General features: G+C 44.7%; 1 protein-coding gene across 4 annotated transcripts in view; it reads left to right on the forward strand.

Moving 5' to 3' along the window:
* Positions 1-18,223, forward strand: part of RNF19A (ring finger protein 19A, RBR E3 ubiquitin protein ligase) — a 110,552-nt gene that overhangs the window by 63,620 nt on the left and 28,709 nt on the right. For all 4 annotated transcript variants that reach the window (XM_074986863.1, XM_074986862.1, XM_074986864.1 and 1 more), the window contains 3 exons: positions 4,988-5,196; positions 11,649-11,793; positions 12,753-12,915. In XM_074986863.1, coding sequence (XP_074842964.1) covers positions 4,988-5,196; positions 11,649-11,793; positions 12,753-12,915 — 517 coding nt within the window. The remainder of the gene's footprint in view (positions 1-4,987; positions 5,197-11,648; positions 11,794-12,752; positions 12,916-18,223) is intronic.

The following is an 18,223-nucleotide window of genomic DNA, read 5'->3' on the forward strand; positions in this document are numbered from 1 at the left end:
ACCTGCAGGAGCGGGCGCTGGCCTGGCGCCAAGAGGCATGGGGGGCCTACATGGAGACATTCAACCATCTCGTGGACTACCTGGCCCCCCATGCCGCGCCGGCCGCCGCAGCGCCCGCTCCACCCGCCGCACCACCCGCTGCTCCGCTCGTCGCTGCGCTGTCCGCCGTCGCCCCGCCACCGAGGGCCGGACCGCCGAGGGACACCTGGGGCCAGCTGAGACTCGCCGGACGTATCTTCCGGTCCGCCCAGCCCCCAGCCAGCCCCGGACAGGGCTGCGTCCGAGGCGGGGCTCCCGGCCGCCCACCCCCAGTGCCGGACTATAGGGGCGTGGGGCCCAGGACATGGCCCCACCCCTTGTATATAGTTGGACTTATGTTTTTGTGACCCCCGTTTGCCCAGTCCCCCCCCCATGTAAATAGTTCTCCCCGTCCTTGCAATCCGTGGTTTTCTGTTTTTTGTTACATGTAAATGTATGGAAACTTTTTTATTATTCACTTATGTTATGCTTTAGTTAGTAGGTCTTGTACATAGTTTTGTCGTTATTAGTTCAAAAACCAGTTGAAAAAACAAAACCAGTTTCATTTTACCAACGAGTGCGTGCTTTTATTTGTCCAGGAGAAGTGGGGGGGAGGTGTGGTTGGGTGCTCCGTGGTGTTGGTGTAGGGGCAGGGAGTGTTGTGGAGGATGGGGGGGGCCGTGGGGGGCCTGGCAGAGTTCACCCCGCGGCCTCCTCGAAGTGGGCCTGCAGGGCCTCCCGGACCCAGGTCCCTTCGGGGTCCACCTGGCGACTGGGAGCAGTGGGTGGCTGCACGTCGCCCCTGCCGGCTTCCACAGCCCAGCCCTGAAAAAAGGCCTCCCCCTTGCTCTCCACCAAATTGTGCAGGGCACAGCAGGCACCCACAATCTGGGGGATGTTGTTGGGGCCCGCATCCAGGCAGGTCAGGAGACATCTCCAGCGCCCTTTGAGGCGGCCAAATGAGCGCTCCACCACCTGGCGCGCGTGGTTCAGGTGCTGGTTGAAGCGCTCCTGGCTGGCAGGGAGATGCCCCGTGTACGGGTGCATGAGCCACGGCCGGAGGGGGTATGCCGCATCTGCGATGACACAGAGGGGCATGGTGGTGTCCCCCACAGGGATCTCCCGCTGGGGGATGTAGGTCCCTGCCTCCAGCCGGTGGCACAGGCCCGAGTTCTGGAAAACCCGGGCGTCGTGGGTGCTGCCAGGCCAGCCCACATAAACGTCCTGGAAACGGCCCCGGCTGTCCACCAAGGCCTGGAGGACCACTAAGTGGTAGCCCTTGCGGTTGATGTACCGTCCTCCACTGTGTTGCGGGGTACGGATGGGGATGTGAGTCCCATCCAGAGCCCCGAAGCAATTGGGGAAGCCCAGCATGGCAAAGCCCGCGATGGTGGCATCTGGGTCCCCCAGCCTCACGAGCCTGTGGAGGAGCATGGCGTTGATGGCACGCACGACCTGCAGGTAAAGCACATGGGAGAGCACCAATGAGGGGTGTGCAGGGTGTGTGTGGCCCTGCCCTCCCCTCCCCTGCCCTGCAAGGGCCCCCCTGCCCCCCCCCCCCCCCCCCCCCGTGAGTCCTCTTACCTTCATAAGGACAGCCCCGACGGTGGCCTTGCCGATGCCAAACTGCTGTCCCACGGATCGGTAGCTGTCTGGAGTGGCCAGCTTCCAGACAGCGATGCCGACCCGTTTCTCCACAGGGAGGGCACGCCGCATGGCAGTGTCCTGGTGCCTGAGTGCGGGGGTGAGCCACTGGCACAGCTCCATAAATGTCTGCCGGCTCATCCTGAAGTTCCTGAGCCAGCGGTCATCGTCCCACTCCTCAAGCACCAGCCACTCCCACCAGTCGGTGCTGGTGGGGTAGCTCCACAGGCGGCGGCCTGTGAGGTGGGGGGGGGTCGGGGTGCTGCTGGGTTGGGGGTTGAGCCCTGCTCCCCTGGGGGCCGCTCCTCCTCCAGTGTGGCAAGGAGGTGCTCAGCTGCCTCCCGCATGGCATGGATCAGGGCGAGCACTGCTCCTGCAGGGAGGGCTGGGTGGACCTCTGGCTGCTGCTGCTGCTGCTGGGGGTCCATGACTGCGTCTCCCGAGGTCTGTGTGCCTATGGCTCCTCAGACCGCGTGCTGTGCAGGCTGCGTGTGTCTGGGAGGGGCCCTTTAAGGGTGCGGCTAGCTGTTGCCCTGGAAGTGCTAGTCCGCCCTGTGACCCTGTCTGCAGCTGTGCCTGGCATCCCTATTTCGATGTGTGCTACTTTGGCATGTAGACGTTCCCTCGCAGCGTCTATTTCAATGTGGTGCTGCGCAACGTCGATGTTGAACATCGACGTTGCCAGCCCTGGAGGACGTGTAGACGTTATTCATCGAAATAGGCTACTTCGAAGTAGGCTTCACGTGTAGACGTAGCTCTTATGTCCCATCTTGGGTTACTGGGAATATTTTCTTCTAGCAGATACAAGTGGCCATGTGCCATTGTAGGCAATTTCCTGTCCTCGTCTCTGTGAATATAACGAGTTTCGTTAGGCACAGTATTACAGGTAACCCTCAATTTAACGGGCTAATAGGAGGAGGGGGTGTTTGTTAAACCTGAAAGTCTGTTAAATCTGAGGGTTTACTTCCCACCCACCCCACTCGGCTTTCCCAGCTCCAGTCCTCCCCTCCCCTCCCCTCCCCTCAAAACATACCAGCCACTCACCTCTGCTGGAGTGGCAGCCGCCGCCATGTCTGTGGCCCCTGCTGCAGTTGGGGCTTATGGACCTGCACCTAAAGAGTCTACTGTGGCTGGAGCCGCCAGCATGGCTGGAGCCAGTGAACCTACAGTGAGTGGAGCCTCTGCTGTGGCTGGAGTCTCTGGCACGGACACCAGAGCCAGCTGGAGACTGTCACAGCCTGGAGGAGCCACTGCTGGAGCCGCCACATGCTCCTCCTACTGTGGATGGGGTGCATAGGCGAGTGCGCCCCACCCCTGGTGGAAGGAGTGCATGGTGGCTCCGGATGTCCATTGTTCCTGAAGCCTGCTAAATCAGTGTGTGTAAAATCAAGGGTTTACTGTGTTCACTTTGGGTAAAATTTTCAAAAGCCCCTTTATTCATAGAGGTGCCTAACTGACTCAGGCACTTTTGAAAAATGGATATAGCTTCCTAAGTCACATACATACTATTCACGCTTTTTCTTTCCTGTCTTATATCACTGTTTTGTAATGTTAATTGCCTGCCGTGCATTCAGCCATGTATGTTGCTATTTTTAAGTACTATGTGAACTAATTTCTGTATGAAACATCTGTCTCTGACTCTCACTGTTTTCTGTGGTGCCTATTGCCGCAGTATCTCAAGTGTTGATGCTGCTAAATAAATGCAAAATCATTGACTAAGATCTTCAATAAATTTTATGACTAAGGACTTTGGGTGTCCAGTTTAAGATACTGGATATATAGAAAGGGCTGTTACCAGTCCTGTGAAAATCCTGTCTCCTCAGGATAGTCCTTAAAATGAAGAGAACCAAAATCACTAGTTACATTTGAAAACCCTGAATGCTAGCATTCTTTGAGTGCATGCTCATGTCCAGTCAGTGTAAATGAGAGTCCTCAACACATGCGCTGGTACTGGAAGACTTTCCATTAGCAGTACCCAAAGAGGGGCCAGTTCAGTCAGTTAACTTTCCCAGAACATAATCTTTGCTTGACATCACTGAAGTTTATAGGAATTCTTTGAGGCAAAGCCTGGTTCCCATATCTCCTGGATGCAGAAGATCGTGAATACAGCAGAAATTATGATTTGATGGACACGGAGATAGGAATGAGGTCATATGAGATTTGTTATTTTAAAACTCTATTGTAAAACTTGGGTAAGCTGTTAGGCCTGGATTTTTAGAGGTATTTAGACTGTTGCAGGAGCCTAAGTCTCATTTTCAAAAGGGGGTTGGGCCAGGGTTCCCTATAATTTTTCCATGTGTGGGCAGAATAAATTTTGTTACATGCACCGTGGTATATGGGGATGTGCACCACCAGTAGACAAACATGCTGCCGGCTGTGGGTGCTCTGCTAATCAGCTGGGCACCACGTGAATGTCTCCTGGCTGGCCACTTTAGTGCTCAGTTTACAGGGAACACTGGTTTAGGCTCTTAGTCAAAGTCCCATTTTGGCTGTTAAAACAGTTGGGCTTATAATGCTTGAGTTCAGCAATCCATAAATACCTTTAAAAAACTGAGCTTTAGTCTCTAATTCCTAACCGCCGATGCACATCTGCCCCAAATAGAGAACTCTTTCTTTCCAGAAATTTAATTTGTGTTCTGGAGAAACTTAATAGGCACTGTATTGTTTTGTGTTTGTACTTTGTATATCAGTGTGTCAGACATGCTGGAGTAAGGCCTGTACTTTTTCCCCAAGTGATTGCTGCAAGAGACTATGCCAGACAGAATTACTGTATTATAAATCATGTTTGCTTGTAGTGCATAGGCAGTTTAGGCACCTTTTGAGATTGGGGACCAGTTTATGCTAGGCACTGTACAACAAGAGTAGTAAAGAGACCCTGCCCCAGAAAGCTTACACTGTCCTAAATGAGAAAAGGGTAAGGACAGGAGATCTAACATGCAAGCAAAATGCTTATGTGGTAGTGGCAAACATGCTTTTTTCTAGGGAAAGCTGGGAGACTACAGGCAGAGCAGTAGAAAAAATATTTTGTGTGTATCTGTCCCTGCTTAAACTGCTCCTGCAGGAGTTCTGCCAGCTTTAGTTTGTCTGGCTCCTCCTTGCAATTTTTTCCCAAACCTGTATGGCTGAGGGAGAGGCGATTCTGTCTTAATGCCCTGGATGGTGTCTGTGCAGTTCCTGGCCTCAGGAGGTGGGTGGCCTTGGTTGGAGACCCCATTCTTTCCCAGCACAGCAATACATGCTTAAAGCTGCTTTTGCTGGTGCCCTTCCAGCTTGTTATTTTTGTATTAATAAAACCTCTTTCTCTGACCCTTGTTGATTGTTTAAGATATGCCGTGATTGCTTTTGGCTGTGCCAGCTGTCCCAAACTTACCTGTGGGCGTGAAGGCTGTGGAACTGAGTTCTGCTACCACTGTAAGCAGATTTGGCACCCAAACCAGACCTGTGATGCTGCTCGGCAGGAAAGAGCCCACAGTCTACGCCTGAGAACAATTCGTTCTTCATCTATTAGTTATAGCCAGGAGTCTGGAGCAGCAGGTATTTATGATCGCATGTGTCTGTGGAATGTCTTATTAGTGCAATTGCATGACTGTTTACATGATGAATATTACAAAAGGAAGAAATATGGCATGATTTCATTAGCTTCATCCCTCATTCTTCCTTTTTTGTACCTGTTCTATAAAATGTTAGTGCAATTCTAGATTAACTTTAAAAAATGCTGAGTTATTCTAACGTGGGAATGTTTTGATTTTCAGTAGTGGTAAAGTCACGAGGGTATAGAGCTGACTGATTCAACTGTTACAAGCCTTTTTAGGGCTTTGAACTCGAGTTGTTTTATAGTTTAAAAGTGTAATCTCCAGAATTATATAGCCAGGCACTCTTGGATTACTTCTGACTGGCTGGAAGCACTCTCTTCACACTTGTCTAGCTATTACAAGTATTTTCCCCTGTGAGTGGGGTTTTGAAAAGGCTTAAAGTAGACCTCAAAAAGGAGGATGCTTATTGATAATTTTTTTAAGTGTCTTATCAGACAGCTCTGCTATCAGTTCCCACATCTGTTAGCTTATACCTAGAGTGCAGTAACTGTTACTGCGCGTGAGGGATGCATCAAAGTCATTTCTGCTCATCCAGAGTGCTTCTCCATTGGGCACCCAGAAATCGGATAATTCACACATGTGAAAACTAAATCTATTGCAGCTGTTACTGAGTGAAGAGGAAGGTTTGACTAATTAATGGAGCAATGATTTACTAGCACCAAAAGTTGTCTGTTTTTTCCTGACACAAACATTGTCAAATTAAACTTGCTGCTTTATCTCTCCTTCCACTGACTTTTTTCTCTGACTGGACTAATTAGATAGCTGGGCTGAAAGATTCTCTGCTGTGGTCTGTGTCTAGTTATGCCTCCCTGATCTCTGACCTAACCCTAGCTTAGGGCATCTCTAACTTGTGCCGTCAGAATCAGGTGCCCCAGAGACTATGTGCCAATCGGTGCATGCTGTCAATTCTCTGTGGGGAGAATGGTGTTAGGAGCAGATTGTGCTGACGATATACCTGCGGTAGACTGTCCCATGCCAGGCATATCTCCAGCAGAGTAAATCTGCAGTGGTTTCCCACTGCCCCGTTTTCTCCATCAGAAGCCTAGTGGACTGCACCTTTCTTCTGCACCATGAAGTTATTTCTCACCAGCTCAGCTGTGAGGCATGCTCTATGTAACGTTGCTACATGGGGGTGATTTATGTTGCTATAATGAGTGAATTACTTGTCCTGTAATTCTGAATCAGATTAGCAGTCTGGGAAATAGTCCAGATTGTAACAGAGTCTTGTCAGTATGCCAGGCCTTGTCTTTCCTGTCATTCAGGTTACCCTTTGGGAAGCTTTCATTTTTACACTCACTTATCTGTGACAAATAAACTCTCTGCAATATTTTCAGTATCAAGCATATTTAAGGGCACTAGACAGATTCTCTGATTTGTTTGTTTCTATAACAAGTATAAATTTAAATTTGTCTGGTTTGGGGAGCAAGAGCATTAAGGGAGGCCATGGAGTGGAATCCAGAGCAGAGGAGTGAAAAAGAGAACAAAAGTTATGAAATATTGGGTGTGAAATGCATAGTAAGTGTGAAGAAGAAAGAGGGGGTTGGAGACTTGAGTGAAGAGTACAGAAGTGTGAATTGTGAAGAGGTTTATATACATGATTCATGTTTGTTAATTTCCCTGCTCAATAGCTAATTGCTTTGAAGATCTTTAATAGCGGGAGGTATGTGTCTAAAGCTATTGAACTATTACATGTATTTTCTTAGTAACAGAAAGAAAACCGTGCTAGTCTATATACTATCAAAAAAAGAAAGCAGTAAAGTAGCACTTTAAAGACTAACAAAATAATTTATTAGGTGAGCCCACTTCTTCAGACCACAGCCATACCAGAACAGACTCAACATTTAAGGCAGAGAGAACCAAAAATAGTAATTCAAAGTTGACAAATCAGAAAAAAAAATTATCAAGGTGAACAAATCAGAGAGCAGAGGGGTGGGGGCAGGGGGTCAAGAATTAGATTAAGCCAAGTATGCAAAAGAGCCCCTATAGTGTCCCAGAAAATTTGCATCCCAGTTCAAACCATGTGTTAATGTGTCGAATTTGAATATAAAAGAGAGTTCAGCAGCCTCTTCTTCCAAAGCAGTGTGAAAATTCTTCTTCAATAAGATGCAGACTCTTAATGGCCCACTCCATTAAAATGTAGACTAACTGGTTTGTGGATCAGGAGTGTTTTGGATGTCTGTTTTGTGCTCATTAACTCTTTTGTCTGAGAGCGTTTGAAGTCTGTCCAATATACAAAACATCTGGGCATTGTTGGCACATGATGGCATATATGATGTTAGTTGAGGAACATGAGAATGTGCTCGTGATTCTGTGACTAACCTGGATAAGTCCAGTAATGGTATCTCCAGAATAGATATGTGGACAAAGCTGGCAGTGGGCTTTGTTGCAAGAAAAAGTCCCAGGACTGGGGTTCCTGCAGTATAGACTGTGGCTGTTGGTGAGAATCCTCATAAGGTTGGGAGATTGTCTGTAGGAGAGAACAGGCCTGTCACCTAGGGCCTTCTGGAGTGTGGCATCCTGATTAAGGATAGGTTGTAGGTCTTTAATAATGAGTTGCAGTGATTTGAGTTGGGGGCTGTAGGTAATCATGGAATCATAGGGCTGGAAGGGACCTCAGGAAGTCATCTAGTCCAGGCCCCTGCTTCAAGCAGATCAACCCCCCACTACGTCATCCCAGCCAGCACCTTGTCCAGACGGGACTTAAAAATCTTGAAGGATGGAGAATCCACCATCTCTCTAGGCAACGCATTCCAATGCTTCACCACCCTCCTGGTGATGTAGTTTTTCCTAATATCTAACCTACACCTCTCCCTCTTCAACTTCAGACCATTACTCCTTGTTCTGCCATCTGACACCACTGAGAACAGTTTCTCACCCTCCTCTTTAGAACTCCCCTTCAGGCAGTTGAAGGCTGCTATTAAATCACCCCTGAGTCTTCTCTTCTGTAAACTAAACAAGCCCAGATCCCTCAGTCTATCTTCATAGGTCTTGTGCTCCAGCCCTGTAATCATTTTTGTTGCCCTGTGCTGAACCTGCTCCAGCACATCCACATCCTTTTTATACTGAGGGGTCCAAAACTGGACACAATATTCCAGATGTGGCCTCACCAGTGCCGAATAGAGGGGAATAACTACTTCTCTAGATCTGCTCAAAATGCTCCTCCTAATATGCCGTTAGCCTTCTTGGCTACAAGGGCACACTATTTACCAATAGCCGGCCTTTCATCCACCATAACTCCTTGGTCCCTTTCCATTGTACTGCTGCTGAGCCAGTCGGTTCCCAGACTGTAACAGTGCTTGGGATTCTTCCGCCCCAGGTGCAGGACTCTACACTTCTCCTTGTTGAACCGTATCAGATTTCTTTTGGCCCACTCCTCCAGTTTTTCCAGGTCACTCTGGATTCTCTCTCTACCCTCCAATGTATCTACTTCTCCCCATAGTTTTGTGTCATCCGCAAATTTGCTGAGGGTGCAATCCAGTCCCTCATCCAGGTCATTAATAAAGATGTTGAATAACACCAGCCCCAGAACCAAGCCTTGTGGCACTCTGCTTGAAACTGACCGCCATCCAGATATTGAACCATTGACCACTACCCGTTGGGCCCGACCATCAAGCCAGCTTTCTAGCCATCTTATAGTCCAAGGATCCAATCCATATTTCCTCAGTTTATGGACAAGAATGTTGTGGGAGACCATATCAGAAGCCTTGCTGAAGTCAAGGTATATCACATACACTGACTTCCCCATGTCCACAGAGCTTGTTACCTCATTATAGAAGCTACTTTTGATCACTTTCCCCTCTTCCAAGTGCTCCAAAATGGATTCCTTGAGGATTCCCTCCATTATTTTCCCAGGAATTGAGGTAAGGCTGACTGGTCTATAGTTCTCTGGATTGTCCTTTCCTTTTTTAAAGATGGGCACTATGTTTACCTTCTTCCAGTCATCCAGTATCTCCCCCAGTCTCCAAGAGTCTTCAAGGACAATGGCCAAATGTTCAGCAATGACCTCTGCCAAATCCCTCAGTAGCTTGGGTGCATTAAATCCAGACCCATGGACTTGTGCACATCTAGTTTTTCTAGATAGCTCAGAACTTGTTCCTTCCCCACAGATGGCTGCTCTCCACCTTCCCATACTGCATTGTCTAGGACTGTCATGTGGAAGTTGACTTTATCCATGAAGACTGAGGCAAAAAAAACATTGAGTATTTCTTTCTATGCAGTGGGATGGTTTGTTCCTGTGCCTTCAGTAAGACTTCTTTAAAATACTACCAGTTCTCTTGAACTCTTTTCCCCTTCATCTTTGTTTCTCAAGGAATCCTGCTCATCCATTCTCTCAGGGATGAGAAGTCTGCTCTCCTGAAATCAAGGGTCTGTATGTTGCTGTTCACCTTTCTTCCTTTTGTATAGATCCTGAAATCTACGATGACCAGTAATGACCAGTGGTGTTCTATTCTGTCAAACCCTATGCCACCAATACTCCCAGCTATCTCCAAGATACCACTGACTTCCTGAGGAAATTACAAAACATCAGAAAAGTTCCTGACAACACCATGCTTGACGCTATGGATGTAGAGGCTCTGTACGCTAATATTCCACACGCAGATGGATTACAACGATCAGGAATACCATCCCTGATGTCACCACAGCCAATCTGGTGTCTGACCTCTGTAACTTTGTTCTCACCCACAATTATTTCTGATTTGGGGACAATTTATACCTCCAGATTAGTGGAACTGCTGTAGGCACCCACATGGCCCCACAATATGCTAATATATTTATGGCAGACCTGAAACAACATTTCCTCAGCTCTCGTCCCCTATTGCCTCTCCTCGACTTAAGTTACATTGATGACATCTTTATGATTTGGACCCATGGTATAGAGTGTCTAGAAGAATTCCACAGGGAGTTCAACAATCTGCACCCCACCATCAACTTATGCCTCAATTACACCATGCAAGAGATACATTTCCTGGACACTGCAATACAAATAAGGATGGCCTGATCGGTACCACACTCTACTGGAAACCTGCTGATCGATATACTTACCTACACGCGTCTAGCTTCCATGCTGCACACATAACTAGATCCATTGTTTACAGTCAAGTCCTTAGGTACAATCGCATTTGCTTTGATCCTATTGACAGAGACCAAAACTACAAGATCTTTACCACATATTCATAAACCTGAATTACCCACCAGGAGAAATAAAAAAACAAATCGACAGGGCCAGACAAATACACAGAGACCAGCTACTCCAAGATAGGCCCAAAAAAGCCAAGAACAGAACACCACTGGTCATCACCTACAGACTGCAATGCATAATTAAAGAGCTACAACCTATCCGTAATCAGGATGCCACACTCCAGAAGGCTCTAGATGACAGGCCTGTTCTCTCCTACAGACAACGTCCCAATCTTATGAGGATTCTCACCAACAGCCACAGTCTATACTGCAGGAAAACCAATCCTGGGACTTTTCCTTGCAACAAAGCCCACTGCCAGCTTTGTCCACATATCTATTCTGGAGATACCATTACTGGACTTATCCAGGTTAGTCACAGAATCACGAGCACATTCTCATGTTCCTCAGCTAACATCATATATGCCATCATGTGCCAACAATGCCCAGATGTTTTGTATATTGGACAGACTTCAAACTCTCTCAGACAAAAGAGTTAATGAGCACAAAACAGACATCAAATTGCTCCTGATCCACAAACCAGTTAGTCTACATTTTAATGGAGTGGGCCATTCTGTCAATGACTTAAGAGTTTGCATCTTATTGAAGAAGAATTTTCACACTGCTTTGGAAGAAGAGGCTGCTGAACTCTCTTTCATATTCAAATTTGACACATTAACACATGGTTTGAACTGGGATGCAAATTTTCTGGGACACTATAGGGGCTCTTTTGCATACTTGGCTTAATCTAATTCTTGACCCCCTGCCCCCACCCCTCTGCTCTCTGATTTGTTCACCTTGATAAATTTTTTTTCTGATTTGTCAACTTTGAATTACTATTTTTGGTTCTCTCTGCCTTAAATATTGAGTCTGTTCTGGTATGGCTGTGGTCTGAACAATGGGTTTGTCCCACGAAAGCTCACCTAATACATTATTTTGTTAGTCTTTAAAGTGCTACTTTATTGTTTTTTTGTTTTGATGTGTTTTTCTATTATTTGATTTAATATTGTTATTAGTCCTAGTTTATTGATACACTGAAATTGTCATTACCAAAAACTGCTTGCGATTTAGTTAAGCATGTTTATAACAAAGATTTAGATATGTCTGCTTCAGAACTACTATTGTTCAGTGAAATGTAATAAGTATCTTTTGTCTATAGTTAAATAAATTTCACTTTTGTGTAGAAATAATACTATGCTCATGTTTTGTCTTGAACAGCTGATGATATAAAGCCATGCCCGCGTTGTGCTGCTTACATAATAAAAATGAATGATGGAAGCTGCAACCACATGACTTGTGCTGTGTGTGGTTGTGAGTTCTGTTGGCTATGCATGAAAGAGATCTCAGATTTGCATTATTTAAGGTATGTTTAGGAATAAGAGTTACAGCTGTAGGTTATATTAGACAAATATTTTCTCAGTTTATATGTTCAGCATTTTATGTCCACCCTGTTTCCTGATTTTACATTATTTACTTTTCTCTGTTTTGACTTCTCGTAATGTCAGGAAAGACTGGAGTATTATACTAGTAGTACAAATTGATTAAAAGTTGTGATTGGATGAATAATTGTTCTGTTCTAAAATAGCTAATGCCAGGTTGTCTGGTTAATCAGAGGCCATCTTGTGTCTCAGCAGAATAGAGAATTTAGCCTCTAGTGTTTAAGTATGAAAAATTGTTTGTTTTCATTTAGGTACTCTCTGTGTTCATCTTATTTCAGAAAATAAAAATCAAACATTCTCTGACTTCTTTCAGGCTCAGGAAGATGGATGCAGCACATACTAAGTGTGGCAAAAATGAACTGCTCTAGATGTTTATAAAAGCTAATTTTATTGCAGTTCTAGTACTGAGCAGTAACAGAGAGGTAGCCATGTTAGCCTGTTCTCCGACAAAACAAAGCAGCAGAAATGTAGCACTTCAAAGACTAGCAAAATGATTTATTCGGTGATGAGTTTTGTAGGACAGAGCTGATCTGATGAAGTGGGTCTGTCCCATGAAAACTCATCACCGAATAAATCATTTTGTTTGTCTTTAAAGTGCTACATTTCAGCTGCTTTGTTTTGTTCTACTACTGACCATTTGTCGGATCCAGTTAGCAATCAAAATAACTGGTGTTAGCACCAAGCAGCACATAATGTTATGTGCTATGATTCGTAAAGCCTTGCAAAGGACATTGTAACATCTGAAAGGTCGAAAGAAATAGTTTATAAACAGTCACCATCTGTGTAACATGTATTTTATTAGCTATTGTAATGATGGATAGTGACTTGTCATTGCTCATTTGTAAGCAGCTGTATGTGTTTATTTACAATTTGTTTCTATTAGCCCATCAGGCTGTACATTTTGGGGAAAGAAACCATGGAGCCGTAAGAAGAAAATACTCTGGCAACTGGGAACACTCGTTGGCGCTCCAGTAGGAATAGCTTTAATAGCTGGCATTGCTATTCCTGCTATGATTATCGGAATCCCTGTGTACGTGGGGCGTAAGGTAAAGTGCACTGTGCTTCTTGTAGGGCATCTGGCTTTACAATGCAATACTTTTGAACATGTTCATTCATGTACTTTCAGTTGGTTCTGTTCACCATTTTTGCCAGATGTGTTCAGGCATAACTTTAAAAATGGTTATCAGCCTCATTTTATTTGTCAGGGCCATGTTTTTCAAAATGAGGCTCTTCTGCCCACACAAAGCCCAAGATATTTAAAAACAAATTAATGTAATTAGGCTCATAAATTCTTGCTTAAGCTTGCACATAAGTGACCTGATATTTAAAAGTCCTGAGTTTTCAATCTCCTTAACCCTACTCTGTGTTGAACAATAGAGAGGAAAGGTTGGTAAATAAAATCCCTAGCTTTCCCCTCTGGCTCCTGAACAAGTAAGAAACTATTGACGTTTTAGTTGAAAATCCTGCTATGTAGGTATGTGTTTTCCCACATGTTTCTGTGTTTGTACTTAATGACTTCTAAATTCATGCAAGTTATTAGGCTGTATACATTTATTGATCTCCAAGTGCTTATAAAAGCAAGAGCGAGTTTGAAGGCGATGGATAAGATCTGGAAAAGCAAAGCGATTAGCTTAGGAACAAAGCTGAGTGTCTTGATGATGTGTGTATTCAGCAGCGTGTTGTATGGATGTGAGACATGGGTGATAACAAAAGATTCAAAGAGAAGAATATTGGCATTCGAGAGGAGTTGGTCTAGCAAGATCCTGAGAATAAGATGGATGCAGGTCACCAACAAGGAATTATGTAGGAAGATAGAGCCAAAAGAGAAGCTACTGCAGAAGGTTATACAACACAAATTATAGCTGTTCGGGCATATCTGCGGAATTAACAACGAACAAAAAATCAAGACCCTGGTATCTGGCATAATGAATGGTCTGAATAGAAGAAGCGGATCCCACAGAGAATGGTTAGACAATGAAGTAGATTGGTGCGGAGCTAGTCTACAGAAACTAAGCCACTCTGCACTGAACAAGGAAAGATGAAAGGAAATAGCGAGAGAGGCATCAGACACCAACGGGTGCTGAGCTCATGGTTGATGATGATCATGATGAAGTGCTGCTAAGAGCAGCTAAACTCAATGTTTTTGTTGATGCAAGAATAGATAAGGAATTGACACACTACCTAGTAAGTAGTTGGTATCCTTCCTCCAGCAATGAGGACTGCTAATAGGACCACTAGTGCGAAGCAAATAACAAATAGCAGGTAGAATAAATATACAAGAATAATTTTATCTTTTCCTAGGTTTGTAATTCAGGTCAAAAGTAATGTATCCAAAGACCTTTGAAATGCTGATTTGGGGAGTGTTAAGATGCTAGATCTGTCTCTTTAATTACTCTTTCCTGGACTTCTTAAATCTTAAGGTTATTTTTTGATGCTTTATCAACGTTAACTCATTGTGCCATTGACTGACCAGTCCAGGTTTGCATCTGCTAATCTGTCTTTTGGTGCTCCAAGAAATTGTCATTCCTTTCCTTTGCCTCTGGCCATGTTTTATGATGGTCTGGAACTGGGAAGATTCACCTCTGTTAGGCCCTTCCTTGTTTAGTCCTTTCTAAAGCAAACTATCTCACTGTTGGCTATGGTTGTTTTCAAAAATAATTCACACTATTCTCACTTGCTTCAACATACTTACTGGGTACTTGCATGAGAGAAGAACAAAGGCCGTTGTTGAATTTCAGTACAAATTACTAAGAGCTCTTCCTTCTATTTCTCTGTGCTCTTATAAGAGTCTTATCACCCAAGTGCCACACATGTACATAGATTGACCTTCACAACCCTCTGTGAGGTAGAGAAGTACTGTCCCTTTACATCACAGTCTAACTTGAAGAGTGGGAAGTATGAGTATTATTATATTAGGCACTCGATGAGCCCTCATCTGGAATACTGTGTGCAGTTCTGGTCTCTCGTGTTTAAGAAAGATGAAGTCAAACTGTAACAGGTATAGAGGAGAGGAGGGCTTATAGGGAGATCTGAGGAACGGAAACCCTACCTTATCAGAGGAAATTCCAAGATCTTGGCTCGTTTAGCCTAGATAAAAGAAGGCTGAGGGTGAGATATGATTGCTCTCTATAAATATATCAGAGACACAAATACCAGGAAGGGAAGTGGAGTTCTGTAAGATAAGCATCAGCATGGGCACAAGAACAAATGGATATGAACTGACCCTCATAAACTTTAGGCTTGAAATTAGATGAATGTTTCTAACCATCAGAGAAATGAAATTCTGTAACAGTCTTCCAAGAGGAGCAGTGGAAGCAAAATACCCAACTGGCTTCAGGACTGAGCATGATTTTTGTGGGGATGGTATGATAGGACTACCTACAGTGCCAGGTAGCCAATCTGCAACTGCTAGCAGCCAACATTTCCAACCCGCAGTGATGAGGACGCTAAGGCTATGTCTACATGACAGCCCTATTTCGAAATAACCGCACACAAAATGTATTTTGAAATAGCATTTCTGGCTCCATAGTGCTATTTTGAAATAATGCCACTGGAGCCTGTTATGGCTTGTTGCAAAATAGGCATTATTCCTCAGGAAGTGAGGTTTAATGGAATCAAAATAACACATATGCAAGTTTGAATGTATTTCAAAACAGTGGGGTCTTCATTTAGACTGTCAAAATTATTTCAAAATAACTGCTATTATATCGCGATAATTTTGGCCATGTAGATATAGCCTACATGATTTACTGCACAGATTTTTTTTTCTAATTGTCTGGCTGCTGGCTGGGTCTTACCCACATGCATAGGTCTAACTGATCACCATATTTGGGCGCAGACAGGATTTTTTTCCTGGAACAGTTTTGGCAGAGATTTGGGGAGGTTTTCACCTTCCTGTGCATCATGGGTCAGAGTCCCTTGCAGGTTTAAATTAGTGTTAATTGTGCTTTCTCTTTCTCTTGAAATCTTCAAATGATAATTTGACAATTTCAGTAACTTGTTCAAAGGTTCTGGATCTATCACGGGAGTTGGTGGGTGAGGATCTGTGGCCTGCAATATGCCAGAAGTCAGACTAGATGATCATGGTGGTCCCTTCTGGCCTTAAAGCGTATGACTCTGTCTACTGTACAGGTTACTTCTGTATGATTTACGCTGCTCAGGGATGTGAATAATCCACACTCCTGAGCAATGTTGTGCAGTAAACCCTTGAAATGCGCAATTTCAAGTTGCACTTAACTCACATTAATGTGAGTTAAGCACAACTCAGAATTCTGCTCCAGCGCAGCCCCCCAACCCTGCTCACCGCCTGCACATGGCTCCGGCTCACACCCCACCCCAGTGTGGCTCTGGCTCAAACCTGCTTCCTGCCCACCCACCAGTCCTGGTTCAAATCCCTCACCAGCTTACCACCCTCGCATGTTGCTCTGATTCAACCCCACCCTGGCTCAAAACCCCTGCAACCTGGCTCATCACCCCCCATGCATAGATCTAGCTCAACCCGCCCTGTCCCCCACCCGCGGCTCCTGCTCAGCCCCACCCCCTGAAGCCTTAACCCACCCCAAGCTTACCCCTCCGCCCCTCCCCATGGCTCTGACCCACCACCAGACTTAACCTTAATCCTCCCCAACTACTCCCCCCGCGCCCCGATTTGCTGCAGACAAGCAGTGTAGCCTGGCAAATTTCTAAAGAGCAGGCCATAAATATGGGGGCTGGCCCTGCAAAACCTCATAGGTAGGAGAGCTGTAAGACCCATGAGAGCTGAAATACCCTCATCCTCATCTCAAGTGGGGAGAAAGGCACTGGAAACAATACCTGTACTTCTGCTTCTCAGTTGAACTTTGGCAAAAACTACACTGCTGAACCCCATTTCATGTCCTGCTTTATTAAAACTATATGGAAAAGTAAATCATTAACATAACAAAATGTTGGTGTTGTGTAATGTTTAATAAAGATGATAGAAGGAACAATGCTTGAGGTCTATTTTAAGTTGATCACTGCTATACAGATAATGTATATAAAAGGCAAAGCATACGTGGTGTGGAAATCTGTTCACTCCCTTACAAGATTCTGATAATTTTATACAAAGTCTGCCTTGTGTGGTATTGTTTGAAAATTCATATTATGCTGACCATCATTGTCCTGGTAAAGTATGTGGCAATATTATACGTAAAGTTATCAGTTCCCAGTGTATGATATTACAGAGGCTTATTCCACATTTACAGAAGGCACAAACTGTTTCCTCAAACACAAAAGACAAACATATCTCTGCCAGGTGTCAACAAAATCAAATAGAATATAACCTGATCAAGCAACCATTCTTTGACAGGAAAAGGTTGTAAGCATGGATTTCACATCTTGGTCAAAAAATTAAAAAACGAAAACAAAAAACAAAAACAACAAAAGCTGAAAGTTTCCATTCCACGGATTTACTGTCTCCTGAGCTTAAGCGGAAGTCGATTTCCCAAGAAAAGTATAAAGATGGGGGCACAGAAGTCCCAAATCATCTCTCTCTCCATCTGTACTCATAGCATCAACACTTGAAGACCAAAGAAAGCATCATTGGATTGGAAAGGCATTCTGGCTGAAAGATTCAGCCACTAAGACTGCTATAATCTGTGGTAAGAGATCCTTTGCTTTGAATTCACTTAACATATTAAGCTAGAGATTAGTTATGCTTTACTTTTTATTTAACTGTAACCAGTTCTGATTTTTGTGCTTCATTACTTGAAATCACAATCTGTCTTTCTGTAGTTAATGCATTTGCTTTATTGTTTTATTGTGCATTTGGATTTTTTGAAGTGTTTGGGAAACTGAATGTGGGATAACGAGATGTGTGCATGTAGTTTTCTGTTAATGAAATGATGAACTTTATATGAGCTTGTATTATGTAGGATGGTGTTGGGCAGTACAAGATGCCCATTTCTGGGGGACAGGAGTGTGCTGGTGTTGTCCTACATGGTAGATCATGGGTGGCTAGCTATAGCACTTATAAAGTATAGCTGGGCATGATTTATATGCTAGTGGCTCGGTGAGGACTGCTCGGGAGTGGTTTGCCTCTCAGCAGAGCAATGTAAAAGGCATGCCATCTTGAGGGGACACGGCTGTCTATTAGTTTGGATTGTACTGTGGGGATGCCTCAGTTGTGCAGCAAGGAAGAGGCTACATACACAGCTTATTGTTTTGAGTGTGGTTTACACTTAAAGCACTGGTAGAGCCATTTTAAATTAGTCTCAAGTGTTGTGGTAGGAACCTGTCCGTGGAAGTTAGTTTGTTGATGTCTGTGTGCTTATTTCAGGTAAGGGCAGTGGAGACAGTGAAGCACAAAAAAGAGCAGAAGTGAAACAAGTGCAAAGT

Source organism: Carettochelys insculpta, chromosome 2 (genome assembly GCF_033958435.1).
Source record: "Carettochelys insculpta isolate YL-2023 chromosome 2, ASM3395843v1, whole genome shotgun sequence".
In the NCBI taxonomy this organism is placed as follows: Eukaryota; Metazoa; Chordata; order Testudines; family Carettochelyidae; genus Carettochelys; species Carettochelys insculpta.